The sequence below is a fragment of the Mesitornis unicolor genome, unplaced genomic scaffold (genome assembly GCF_000695765.1).
Source record: "Mesitornis unicolor isolate BGI_N332 unplaced genomic scaffold, ASM69576v1 scaffold11277, whole genome shotgun sequence".
Lineage (NCBI taxonomy): Eukaryota > Metazoa > Chordata > Aves > Mesitornithiformes > Mesitornithidae > Mesitornis > Mesitornis unicolor.
In genome coordinates, this window is record NW_010198406.1 from 8,566 (window position 1) to 22,579 (window position 14,014).

At 47.9% G+C, this 14,014-nt stretch overlaps 1 protein-coding gene across 1 annotated transcript in view; it reads right to left on the minus strand.

Annotated features, from left to right (window-relative positions):
* Positions 1–13,493, minus strand: part of DDAH1 (dimethylarginine dimethylaminohydrolase 1) — a 15,478-nt gene extending 1,985 nt beyond the window's left edge. The window contains exons 1-3 of the mRNA XM_010189140.1: positions 13,394–13,493; positions 12,180–12,253; positions 11,475–11,594 (exon numbers count right to left, since the gene is read on the minus strand). Of these exons, the coding sequence (XP_010187442.1) occupies positions 11,475–11,594; positions 12,180–12,253; positions 13,394–13,484 (285 nt within the window). The 5' untranslated portion in view covers positions 13,485–13,493. The remainder of the gene's footprint in view (positions 1–11,474; positions 11,595–12,179; positions 12,254–13,393) is intronic.
* Positions 13,494–14,014: the final 521 nt, after the last annotated feature.

Here is a 14,014-nt window from a genome sequence, read left to right on the forward strand (position 1 = left end):
AGCAAATGCAAGGGTTCCAGTGTCTCTCCTCACCCTGTTCTCACACGGATTGCAACAATGCAAACAGAAAGGCTGTTTTCAGCTTAAAAATACTCACACTAACATTATCTTAATAAACTGATACCCTGTTTACAAAACTTTTTAAACTAAATTCCATTCTCTGGGAAACCCCACAGATTCACGTTGCGTAGCAGAGAGCAGGCTTTGATTTTAGGCACAGTTAAGTTTACCATTAATTTGCAAGGTCGTTCATTTAATGCTACTTCTCACTTATTAAAAAATACCACATAGAGCTGAATTGTAGCAAGGATCCTCAACACGCTAGGAAGCCACAAAACAACTCAGGCTTGCACACACCTACAGTAATTCCTTCGTAGGTCTGGATGTGTTTCCGGTGCTGTAGCCTGAGTCACCCACATCCTGCACAGAACGCCAGCCTCATGAAGAATAATGCCATGCATTCCTGAGGAAGCGTTATCAGATTATCAATTCTTCTTTCTTTTGAAGTTATGAGACTCTCCCGAGTGCCCAAGGTCACATCTACCTCCATAAAAGGCTAATTGCTTTTCTGGGGAAAAATCCTTGCACCTTTACTTCACCAGATGTATTTTCATTGCTGTGCTGACCACAGTGGACTTTCCTATTTATGATTTTGTTTCTGTTATGTTGCCAAGGTGTATTTTACCATGCTTTCCTTGATCCTGCAGACATCCAGCGCTGGTGACGTGCCTGCACCCAGTGCCTCTCTTCTCCCCCATAACCAGAGCCTGCAGACTCATCCTCCTCTGCTTCCCTTTTCTTCCCTACGTAACCTCCTAAAGTCTGGATTAAGGAAACGTATTCATTAAATCTGCACTGAAAACCACGTTATCAGCATAGGAAAACCCACCACACCTTGTGCTCAGCTCCCAAACCGTTGTGCTTTACCCAGGCCGTGTTGGGAACAGAACCCCAGTATTGCAGGTTTTCTGTAGGAGCAGCTCATTCACCAGAAACACACTGCAAATCACTGTGAAACGTTTCCATACAAAATTACGAATGAGTTCTTAAGCAGAAGGGTACGGACACATCTCCCATTCGTTCGCTTCTGGAAACGCTGCAGCGAGAGCAGCAGCAGCAGCAGCGGTGAGAAACAAGTGGCAGGGCTCTACTGTGCTGGTGTGAGGCACGGACCAGGTTTGGGACACGATGGCCAGGGCACATCGGGGGATTGTCTTCAACATGAAAAAGCACAGAAGTGATGGCCAAATTAATTCAGAAACAAATAAGTAAAGACAGGTGGAAAAGTGAGATGAGGCAGCGCAGGAGTTTGAGTGCACAGCTGGGGCGGTGGCAACGGGATCTCAGCTAGCTCGAACAGCACCACAAGAAAGCATCTATTGGTAACAGGCTTGAAAACACAAGATCACTCTTTTCCTTGGCTGTTAAGGTAAGAAGGAAGTCATATTCCTAAGCTTCCATCACTGTTACGACCATGCCTGCATGTCAAAGCAAACTTTTAAAACCATTTTCTTGCGAAAGCACCCGGGCAGTAACACTGCAAACCTGCCCCTCGGGAGGCTCCGGATGCAGCCGAAATGCACCCGACACAGTCAGGTTATTTGTAGTACGTAAAGTCATTGAGCACATGTGCCTGGCCAGATAGGACCCCAGGGCAGAGACAGAGATAAAGGCAAGGTCCTTTGATTGTACTTTCTATCAGATACACTCCAAAAATCCGTATTTTTTTGTAAGTGACAAGCTTACAAAGACCATAGTGCTGCACAATGCCTTTGTGGAGGGCTGGCTTTCTGCCCACGAGCTACAACCAGCCACGTTAAACTCCAGGCATTTCCCGCATGCCTCGCTTTTCTGGGAACTCTCCTCAGCCTGAAGAGGGTGATTTTCACTGCGCATTCTCCCAGACCTTAGTCATGCTTTCCTTATGTTGAAGTCATTCGCGTAGCCTAAAATGCCTTTCCTATAGCTCTTTACAGCGTGTCCTCAGACAACTGAGGTAATGGATAAGCTAAATAACCCTAAATACGAAGCAGCATTATGCATCGAGGAAAAATGCACATGCGTTTAGGGCCTACGATCACTGACAGAGCTCAGATGACATCACGCACTGCTAAAACAGGCCAAGCCCAGTTACAAATGTTCCCCCTCCATGAGAAGGCTCCAGCCTGAGCCATCGGCTGCCACCCAGGCCCTGCTCACACCCCTGCAGATGGCTGTGGGACAGACACCCACCAAACCTAATGCACCTCTGTACCTCCAGCACCCCCAAACCAACCCAAACACGCAGCAGACGTTCCTCTTGCTAACACAGCAATGAACGCTGCACTTAAGCATGCCCGTGCCGTGTTGACAGAGAAGCAGAAGCACCGATTTTCAGCTTGTTTTGACAAGCTCCCCTGGCCCCCAACATTTAAAAGAAACATCAAACCTAAACCCAAGTCAAACGCACACAACCCTACACCTACAGAGTCCTTCCCTCTCCAGATTTTAGCTGCTCTTTCCTAAACCGTTCAACCACAGTATTCTTAAAAGAAAACTATTCAAGATCTTTTCCACTCCATCTCTTTAAAAACACATTCAAGCTTGGCCTAGCTGACACTAATGTTTAACTGACATTTGGCCTGCGGTGCAGAGCAAATTGGACTTCTTCAATCCAAGAGACTGGAAGTTGTACGGAAAGATTAAGCTGCATCCAGATTTTGCCTACAGTGATGAAAATGGAGTCTTGTTGTGCTGCAGGGCGACTAACACCGATGAGAAGGGCAACTCAGCAACACGCAGCCACATCCCCCAGGCTGGCTGGGAGTCTGAAGGACAGCGAGCTTTTCTGCTTGGAGGAAGGACCACTCGTTCGGGAACAACAGCACGGTCATGCCCTCACACACTTGGGTAAAGATGGGGACAGGCCTGGACATTGCCATCTGGAGAGGACCAAGAAAGAACGGTCAATTACTGCTTGCTGCCTGGGAAACACTGCCAGTTACCAAACCCGCCACTTCTTAATGCTTGCAGAACCTGGAAAGGTTCTTTCTAGTGCTGCATGATGGGGTCTGCAGCCCCACATGAGAGGTGATGCTATCCCACCTCTGGATCCCAGGACTGGGACAGGCAGCTACTGAGATTTGGGGTGTGATACCCCCTCACACAGAGCAGCACCACCCACAGCACTGCCTCACCAGTCTGTCCAGTTGGCTTTTGGACCTGTAGCAAGGTAGCTTCAGAGTTCAGACACATACTGTGGGAGGAAGCATTCATCTTCCTCTCTTTTTTGAGCTTACCCCTTGCCTTTATAGCTCCCCTGGTTCTTGCGATGGAAGAGACAGCAAACAGTTGATACCAGGTCACCTTTTCCACATCATTCCTGATTTTATGGGCACCTATGATCTCTTTTCCAGGTTACAGTCATAGCTTGCTTAGTCTGCCTCCCTAGGCAAGCTGCTCCAGGTATCTGTCCATCCTTACTGCACTTTTCTGAGTCTTTCCAGCTCTATTCTACCTTTTTTGGAACACAGGGATCGTACATATGAAGAGCACACAACAGCCAACATGCAGATGTGCCACAGCTTTAATCAGTGGCATAATGATGTTCTCTACTTGGTTTTCAGCTGTGCCAGCGGTTTCTACAAGCCCAGGATAATTTTTCTGTGGTAATGATCAGTCAAAACACATTATTTTGTATGTGATGTTCACATCATCCTCCCTGTCCCTTGCTGCACATCACTTTACACTTATCCACGCTGAATTTCATTCACTGGTTTATTGCCCTGTCTCCGTCTATTAAGTTCTTTCCTCACCTCTTTAGATTTGGAGAAAAAATTGGTGCTGGAGAGAGAAAGCAGCAGCCTTAGGGTTCAACACAAAGCGAAGCACAGAGCGGGGCTGGCAAGCTGCGCCTCGGTGCCTTGCACCTGGTGCAGGGACTCAGCCGGCCACACAAACCATGCCACTCAGCAGCTTCTCAGAGCTTCCTTGAAACGCCACTGCACCAACAGTGACCATAAGCAGTTAGCCAGGCTGGCCAGAGGAGCAGAGCTGGAAAAGCCAGCAATCTTGCTTGAGTGTCAAGATCTGTCAGGAACATCACCCCTGACATGCAGACAGGCAGAAGAGACAGCAGTGGGACAGACTCGGTGGGAAAGAGACAAGACAGCCACTTTGAGCAGCATAAATCACAGCAGAATGATCTAAGGTTTCTTGTCAGGTACCAAAAAATCTGCTAGAGATCCAGGATAGCACAGACCCTATGGATGTAAATTGCACTCGAGATCTGTTTGAAACCAGCAATGCCCCAGCTTGGCACAGTCAACAAGCCCATTTTCTCAGCCCATACAGAGAGCACTACTTGAACATCCACCTACCACCCACGCTCTCAGCAGCTGGGCTGTGGGCTTCTCCTCCCTGCTGCTCCCTCTCAGTCATGTTTTCCAGAAGGCAGAGCTCTTCAAGCAACCTCTCCCACCCAGCTCCCCGGCTTTTCCTGGCGCGGGACACCTTTTGCATCACCGCAGATGTGACGGGCACCATGTGCTGTTCACATGGGCACCATGCGCTGCTCTGCCCCCCTGAATGTCACCTACCTGCCAGCTCTGCCCAAGGGAAACCAGGACCCGAGCAGGGGAAAAGGAAGCGGCTTACGTGGGTTGCTGCTTTCAGACGAGAGGACGAACATCCTGTCTTTTGGAACAGGAACCCAGGGAGAGAATAGTCACAGACAAGAAAGAAGCGAGAGGAGCAGAAACGTGAGCTTCCATTTACGCAAGTCAAGTGACATCTTCTCAGCCAGCCTCTGACCCAACTCCTGTGGCTGTCAGCCCTACTGGGGATGACAAATATGTACTGAAAGGGACACTTTCCTCATCCTTTAAAAAATAAAGCAGATCAATACAAGAGTCTGTGTTCTATAAATACACACTCCTGAGTCTGTATCTTCTAAAAGACTCGATTCTCCTGCATACAGGCAAACTGAACAGCACTGACAGTTAAGTGCAATGTACTTATTTCAATATCTAACTGTAATTAAAGTAAAACACTACTCGCTGTCTTCTTTGAAGTAGCACGTCATCTGGTACTCAGTGAAGACCTGCGTCCTCCTGGATGCTCTACATCCCTAATTCATAAAGTAATAGAAAATGGTAAGGAGCTAAAGGAAAGTGCACAGAACTTTATAAATTGACTAATTTTCCTCTACAAGTCTGAGAGCAGCACAGTCTAATTTTTAATTTTTATTGTTAGGAGCAAGTTATCAATAGTTCTCCATATTTCACTAACCTTTCTTCATTGCCGCACTACAGAAAAGTCAGCATTCATCTGCACTCTCTCCTAATTCCCCACCTGATGTCATCCTCTTTGGGTTATTAATATCAGCAATCATTTCCACAGCAACCCATTGTGCTATCGTAAACAGAGGATTATGACTTCATGCGGGGAATAAGCAGAGGCACAAATGAGGAATTCCTAAGGAAGAAGAGATAATGTTTTTATGCAAACCCTGGCATTACTAGAAAAGACAGACACTACACAGAAGAAGAACAGATTTCGCTGAGCCTCCTCCTGCTGCCCGGGGGTGCGGGATGCTTTCCAGGAACACCGGATGGATGAAGGTTTCCCTTGGGTGCCCAGTCTGGAGGCACTTTGTGGCAGAGCTGGGAACCCCTCAGCTCCACGCGGGCGCTGTAACCCTGCTGTCACGCAGAGAAACAGCACTCGGCTTTTTAAAGCTGGCACACTGCAGAGACTTCAGTTACAGCAGATGGAATAAAAACAAAAGGCATTTAATCACGGGAGCGGGGGCAACTGCCAGCGCTAGAACAGCTCCCTGCGCCCAAGTCTTTAAAGGCACTGCTCTGATCACAGCTTTGGATACAGACCAAGGGCCCAGTTGACCAAAAGAGACTCTCTTCTATTTTAACCTCAAGATGTGGTTTCGATAAACCTTTCTTGACCTCTATTAAAACAGCTGCACTTGCAATAGCATCCTTCAGAGAATAATTTAGGGGATGAATGAGCAGCTCCACTCCCAGTAGAAGATACTGAATGGGAGCCTCAAGAACAAGGCAGAGCAATCACGTCCAACCCTTTATCAAAAGCAGGAAAGGAAAGAAGGGCATTTGCTGGAGACACAGTATTGCACTACTGTACACATCCCGAGACACTCCTGACCACAAAGAAACCCCGTCGACTACCAAGGCTGGAGCCCGGGACACCAAGCACAAGCTCAGCAGCGCAGATGCCAGCACCACTCCAGGTCCTGCTGGGGCAGGGGGCACAAGGGGTTACGAGCTCAGCTGCGTTACCTGCTCTGCCTCGCACCCGCCTGGCAATGCCCCTCAGCCACCATCTGCAGTCAGCCCCGTTCCTCTGAAACCAGCTGAAACCCCAGACGTTTCACAGCCACCCCGTTACCCCAGCTCTGAGGGATCTCCCCAGACACAGCCAGAGCAGGGCTGAGCCCAGGCCGTGCGGTGGGAGGAGTGCTCTCCACACCGCAGCCCGCACACCTATGCCCCATGCTGGGTTTCCTGCTTTCCTTCCAGGCCCTCTGCTCCCTTCTGACATCCATCAGCAGTCACCAGGCACCCGGCATCACCCCACAGCAGTGGGCTCACACCAAGGCTTTCTCTACCAGTCCCACAGGAAACCCCAGGGCTGGTCCTTTGGAAAGTGCCCGTCGTCAGCCTAACCAAAGGACATCATTTCCCAACAGGGGAGAGACCAACTTCATTAGCAGGCGCTTGCTAAGATACAATACACACTGCTTGCAAGGTAACAGTTGAGCTTGCCAATGCTGGGAACAACATTGGTAATCCGCAGACCCTTTGGGATTGCTAGAGTTATCCAAAGGGTGACAAAGACTGGTCTGACCACAGACAAAGCTGCTTAATCCAAGGACAGTGTCCACCATCATCTGCCTGCCCAAGTCCTCACTCACCACAGAAAGCAGAGGGGATCTGTGCTCTGCACCAACACAAACAGGCAAAGGACAGGAACACAGCTTCTCACGGTTCAGTACAGAGCGAGAGCACAGCAAGGACTGCGTAGCAGATGCTGCGTCACGGTTCCCATCGCCTATGCTGCTGGAACCTGAACTGGATGACGTCCTGGGGCAGCTCCTGTTCTGTCCCAGCAGGACCCCAGGGCTGTGTCCCTCACTGTGGAAAAGATGGTGGAGAGCGTTCACCCGCTGCGCTGCCCCGTCACCTCCCTGTGCTGTGGCCAGCACCGTCACAGCTCGAATTCGTCCTCATTCAGGTTCACTGTAAAGGTCAGCGTCTCCAACAGCGCAGGATCAGAGCCCAAAAGTGACACGTTTGGAAGAAATCCTGGCCTCACTGAGGGGAAAAAAATAATCCCAGGCTTTACCGGCTCAACAGCTATGGCCAATGTTCAACTTTGGAACTGGATGTATGGAATTATGAATGGGTCTGACTACAAGAAGGAATTAAATGTGTGCTGCAAACAGCAGAGGGAAGTTCCAGTTTCAGAAGCGATAGCCCGCAGGCCCCAGTACTTTCTGCAGGTAATCTGTCTCTCGCTTTCACCCTGTTTCCTCGAGTGCCACTTTTCAGCTGCAGCCCAAATAAGTTATTCTATACTTGCCAGAGCCTGAAGAGGATTTCAGAGCTGGAATGTCACTTCTGATTTATGATCTGCTTCCAGCATGTGCTCTATAATCCTAAACTCTGTGCGCTCCTCTCCTAGCTCACTTGCAGTGCTTTACATTACACATTACAAACTCCGCCGTAAGTGAGCACTAGCTGCAATTTCTCTTTTAAGTATTATAAGGATATATGAGTTGAACCAGTAAGATCAATCAAGAAAAAATTCTCTTTCAAACAAGACCGTGAGTAGGAAGATAAATCCTATTTTAAATACAAAATGTTAGCATAGCGTGATGCAGCAGCTCACTTGTCGCCTAACAAGACACGTTACAGAATGAAATCTCAACTACCAGCGGTGGTTAAAGACAGCTTAATCGCCTTGCTGGTGTGAGTGCATTACCAGACATGAAGGATGGCAGCACGAAGGAGAGGTTTACAGTATCCAGCTATCCCGGTAAAGCCGCAGCGTGTCGGGCTGGGCCAGGCAAACGACTCAGGAGAAGCTCAGGGGACTGCAGTGGCACAGCCTGCGGTGGGCAACAGGGAATGAGCTGACAGCACCGCTACGGCTCAGCTGATCTGGTGGAATCCAAGGAGCAGCTTTTGATCCCGACCGTCAGCACCGCACAGATCCTCCTGCAACTGCATCTCCACCAGACTGCAAGAAGCCGATCACCAACTGGGTTTGTTTTCTTTGGAGGCAAGAAATACCAATAAACCAAACGCGAGAATTCAAACGTTAGAGGAAGCTAGTGACAAGCAGCGCCGAAACTCCACCACTTCCAAGACGGATGGTTTACCTGTTTGCTTTCCAACAATTGCTCTGAAGAGATTTCAACTCTTGGAGGAAACGCTAAAGGCTCCCCAGGATAAGAGTGGAGCTGGATCCAACACAAGCAAGAAACACACTCCAGGTAGCCTCATACGTTGCTCTGACTGTGGTGTGGCTGCCTGATGTAACCCATCAGCTTGCTGGGAGCACTGGAAGGGCACAAAGCTGCTGCTCCAGGCCAGCCTCCAGCCCCAGCTGGCAGGGTGCAAGCACACACAGCCACCACGTGCCTGCAAATGTGCTGCTAAGTGTCCAATGCAGGGAAACATGCAGAAAACTGACCATTTATTTTTAAAGGATATTCACAGGATATTAAATTTATTTGTTAAAGGATAATCAAAGAATGCTAGTTTATCTTGTTAATCACTACCTTCTTTTAAAAATGTATATGCTTTTTAACTGTACCTTGCTTAATGCTGGTATTTACCTGACAGCTAGTTACGAGCAACATTTAATCAGCTTATCCAAAAAATGTTTCTGGCTACAACAACTGAATTGATGCCCCACAACACGATTAGCCGAGCTGTGCAAAAGGCTTTAATCAAACTGATGAGTTCTCAGATTGGTCCTGGCTCAAGTTCAAATTGCAGCTCTGAGCAACCAGTATTGCACTTGAATTCTCCTCATGTTTATAAACACTCCATACAAGTGCAGGGCTGTCTGGACATATGCAGAATTCATCAGGATGCTGCTCATGGTGCATTTCCAGTTTAAGCCCGAGTATCTGGAACAGTGCATATTTCACAGGGAAAGATGCAGGGCACTTTCCATCCCAGACTGAATCAATCTCACAGCATCAGGAACAGAGCTTTACAACCAGAACCAACTGCCATGGGTTCCTTGGGGGAAAAGACATGGGTGATAAGCTGGAAATGCACTCCCAGAGCTTCACGTAGTGATTTCTAATAAGAGTAACTTTGACAGCTTGTTCAAATGAATAAGCACACTTAAAGCCACTCCAAACTATGTGGAAAATCAAGGGACCATCCTCTTAAGAGTACACTGAGCTCACGTGGAGCAATCAGGCTGCTATCCTGTTCCCTTGATTGCTGCCAGCTGAAGCCAGTCAGGACTGCACTTTCCTGCCCCCCGTAACTCAACCAATGTCCAGCAGGGATGATTCGAGATGGGAAACGTTGGGTTTATCTCAGCTGGGGACTGAGACATTTTAAATCTTGAACTGTCACAAGATAAAAAGGAAAAAAAACCCACAACAAACCTCTGCTGAGCTCTGATAGTAAAAAGGATGCTGCTGGGAAATGAAAAGCCCCACGATGATGCCCATGAGGAAAACGTGTAAGATCTGAAAAGCAAATGTGCAATGAAATACCGCAGCGTGGCATAAGGACAAGGAGTCTCCCAGGGCTCCATCTTGCAAATATTTAGGATGCTTTAAAGCAATAAATATCACTAGCTTACTGCAGCTGAGGCGTACAAGACGTGCAGGATGGGCTCCTGAGCTCTGTGGGGCCAGGGATGTTGATTCCAGCGTTACAGACTATTTCTGTTGTAAATGCACTGCCTGGCACACATTCAGATCAGTGCCTTGGGCACTGATAGCGCTGCTGTTCTTAAAAATAATTCATGCTTTAGAACCAGGGCACGGGATACAAGTCAGGTTGCGTAAGTTGCATTTAAATGGAGTGGATTTCGGAGAGCTCCCTCACTAGGACAGCAGAGCTATCTCCTCATTTACTGTGAGGGACACAGCTGGCTTCCTCCATGCGTCAGCCATCACACTGCATCAAGGAGGCTTCTGCAAAGCCAAAGAGCAAAGCTCGCATTTAGGTTCTTATTTATTGGCGAAAGAATCAGCATAATCATAAGCTGAAAATTTAAGACTCGCTGCCATCACGGAAAAGTGACTTTTTTTTTAACCTTTGAAGGCAAGTCCTGATAAAAACACATAGGACACTTAGCTGTAATGCTTTCAAGCATGCTCTGGCTTACCCACATCTCAAACCAAAGCATGCAGGATGGTAGGTCCTGGTTTATCAAAAGGACAAACTCCCTCAAGCTTCACTTCAGGTGAGGTCGCAATTGTCCCAGCCAAAACGTCTGCTGCAGAGCATCACAGCCTGTGGCTGCACTACCGTGGAGGAGCAGAGATGTGGACTTCCCAGCGAGCTGTCCATTGCCCATGTGTGTGATGAGATTCGTGTCCTTGGGTGTCTCTGTGCCCCCATCTCCAAAAAAGCTGAATTTGGCAGATTTGCTCTGAACGAACCCAGCGGGGAGCAAAGGCACTGAGCTCAGTGCAAACCACAGCAGCAATGAACATTTCCCATTGAGGATGATGGTGGCAGTACAGCGCTGACCTACTAACACAGCAGGTCACTGGCTGCAAGTTCATCAGCAAAGAGAGACCCAGAGCCTGAGGGTCAAACCCACAGCTCCCGGTTGAAATACCCAAACTATCAGCCAGCCTGATACTGTCCCTCCTTTCTGCTGCAGCAGTGCTGTTATGGGACCCTCATGGGACCAGCGTGACCAGGGAGGAACCCGGCTTTGCAGCCAAGCTGATGAAGGAAGCAGGGATGGGGAGCCCTGGACACAGGTCCCTGCAGCTGGAGTCACTGGTTTCACACGGGAAGTTTACACTGCAAGATGCGTACACAGATCATCTCTGCAGCAGGGGTCAAACCCCTCTCCCTCCTCCTTCATGCCAGAACTTTTACTTCCCCTCTGGCAATTTTAGAAGCCACATCTCCTCATGGCAAGATCTGAAGTAAATATCTCGACTGCTCTGATGGTATCTCCTTCCTCCCTCCTACCACCAGATTATCACCTTTTTAGTCAACAAAGCTGCATGTAATAACCTGTGTAATCCATTTACTTCCTGGAGACAGCTAAAGCTAAATTAACATCACTGTTCTCTTGCCTGATATAAACATTCCTTATGGCTTGCACACACGAGACCCTGGGATGTACTGACTTCCCTTCATTGATCTGCATCTATTTTAAAATTTCAGCATCCTTGAGTAGAAATTAAAATTAAAAATACCCCAAATTAGTTGTTTAGAAAGTTTTCTTCTGTGCTTTACCTTGAGGGCTTTCTGTGCAGCTTCACTTGATCCGATGGCAATCAAGTTTGGTCCAGCCATGCTGCAGAAACCCTTCAGATGCAAAGAGTCGTGAACAGGGACCGTGGAGACAGCATAATCCTGGAAGGGAGCAAAGAACGGTTGCTATGAATACCTTTAAATTGTGACAGTTGCAGAACGATATCGAGACATTCCATAATTAACTTTACTCTCTAGAAGTTAACGGTAACAACACATCCCAGGGCACAGTGTCAACTGTTTCAGTACAACACACCCCTCTGGACCAGCGCTGGAGTGAAATCCACAACATGTTTCAAGTATTACTCTTGTTGCAGCTGTAAAGAAATACATTAAGAAGCATAATTAAACAGTATGTACATCGAACCCCTCCAGGGACCAGCAATAAGAACGCGTTGCCAATTTATGAGAACACTGAGAACCTGAGTGCTGATTTACTCTCAAGTAACAACAGCTTCCTGCCATCCAAGTTAGTACTATGCAGCAATCCCACATTTCAGATCCAGCGTCAGCATCTGTCACTTCACAGGATGCTCAAACCTTTTCAGTAACTTGTGTTTTTATTTTTTCTTAAATAAGTCCTAAATAAAGCACTTCAGTATGACAAACGTCTTGGCCAGCATGATTTTTAGATGGGTTCAGTGGATGGTATCTTACATTTCCTGTTGCACAAATGAATCTACAAACCTTAAATGTGTCAGCCAGAATTTCTGCACCACGTTGATTGGTTCGCCTGGAAAGACCCACGAAAAATTCTCTGCCTGGAATGGAAAAATGAAGGGCAAAACAATTACAGCATTTTTTACTTGGCTATCCAAAACCAAACCACCACATCAGCTCCTTCACCAGAACATACACGTTTTAAAAACAAGCCAGCTCTAGAGATGTTCTGAGGTTATCTTTCACAGATATCATTCTCTGTCTTTCTTTTCTCACGTCAGTAAAAGTGAAAATTCAGCACAGAGGAATGCAACCTGCAGCTGCGAGCTGATGATTTAAAGCAATTATCCTCTTCCAGAAGACACATTTCACCAGCAGCACAAATAGCTGCCTCTTCTAAAGCCCTGCAGTGGTCACCGAGTTGGTAAAGAGAGCAGCTGGGCTGGATTAGGACCACATTGACCATTTCCCCCTCCCTCTGAGACCTCCTCTGGTCCTGAGGGCAGCTCTGCAGCATCCTCCAGCTCCAGAGGAAATCGGTGCTGACCTGTGCAGCCTCAGCAAGGCCTCCCCTCCCAGACCGCCCCTTTTGAGACCCTTCTTTCCCCTCGGTGATCGGAGGGAGGCCGCCGTTCTGCTTTGATGCTGATCAAAATAAACAGGCGCATCCAGCACGGGCGGGAGCAAGCGTCCACACAGCCGATGTGAGAAAACGCCTAATGGGTTCAATGACACAAAAAACAGTCGGTGTCTTCATCTCTGAAGTCAACCATGCAGATAAGTCGTCTAGCACACGGCATCTGGCAGACAACTCCGCTTTCTCCAACTAAGAATGCATCTTTTTGCATGTGATTCATTGAACTAGTGACAATTGTCTGCATCAAGCTTTTCCAAGTCCCAAAAAGCCTGGTGACTGTAGCTGCTTGTAATAAGAAATATGAAACAACTGCAGGCAGTTGACTACTGAAGGCATTGTTCTTATTGGCACTTTACAAGCTAAAATAAAATTTGTATGCACAGCGCTGCTCTTTGCACTGCGTGCACCACTACTTCATTTATTCAGGTATTAGGCAGGACATCGAGGGCTGCGTTGAAAATTCATCTCTCAGCTACCTTTGTGACATTTAGTAAACAACTGATCTAACAACCGCACGAACGGCGTTTTATTAGGCAGCTGACAGGTAACACGCGGCCTTCGAGGCAGTCAGAATACGTAAACAGCAAGATCCCTACCACTGTACCTGTAAACAAGACGTCTCCACCATCCAAGGTTGCGTTCTCATCTACCATCTCTACTATATTGAGGTTGAGACTTTCCAGTACTCGCTTCATGGCTTCAACCTGTTTAAAAGAAAGTTGCTTAGGATATACTGTAGCATTGAAACACTTTCGAAAACTACCAAAAATACACGTTGTTAACAAGAATCAAAGTCCTTTATTGTGTATTTAGCAAGGCGGATGGCAGCGTCCCCACTCATCGCAGTTCCCCACCTCTCTCCAGAGACCTTTTGTTTTCTTTACAGCTCTGTGACTTTGCCGAGCTTTAGTTCTCCCTGATCTTCGAGGTACCTTGTGTCAGAACCACAGGAGCTTTCACATCTATCCATGGTGCAGCACACTGCTCGCCACAGACCTGCGCAGGGCAGGGAGCCTGGGGCCGCAGAGCAGAGCTCAGAACAGCAGCGGGCAATGCAGCTCCAGTAGCTTCCCCATTCCCAGCAAGGGCTGCTGAGGATGCCTGGAGCAGAGCTGTCTCCGTAGCGGCTCACGTCACCGGCCATCCACAGCAGGGGATAATGCTTGCCATGTTCAAGCACCAAAGCCAAAAGAAGCCCTTAACACACAACCAACCGCTCACCAAA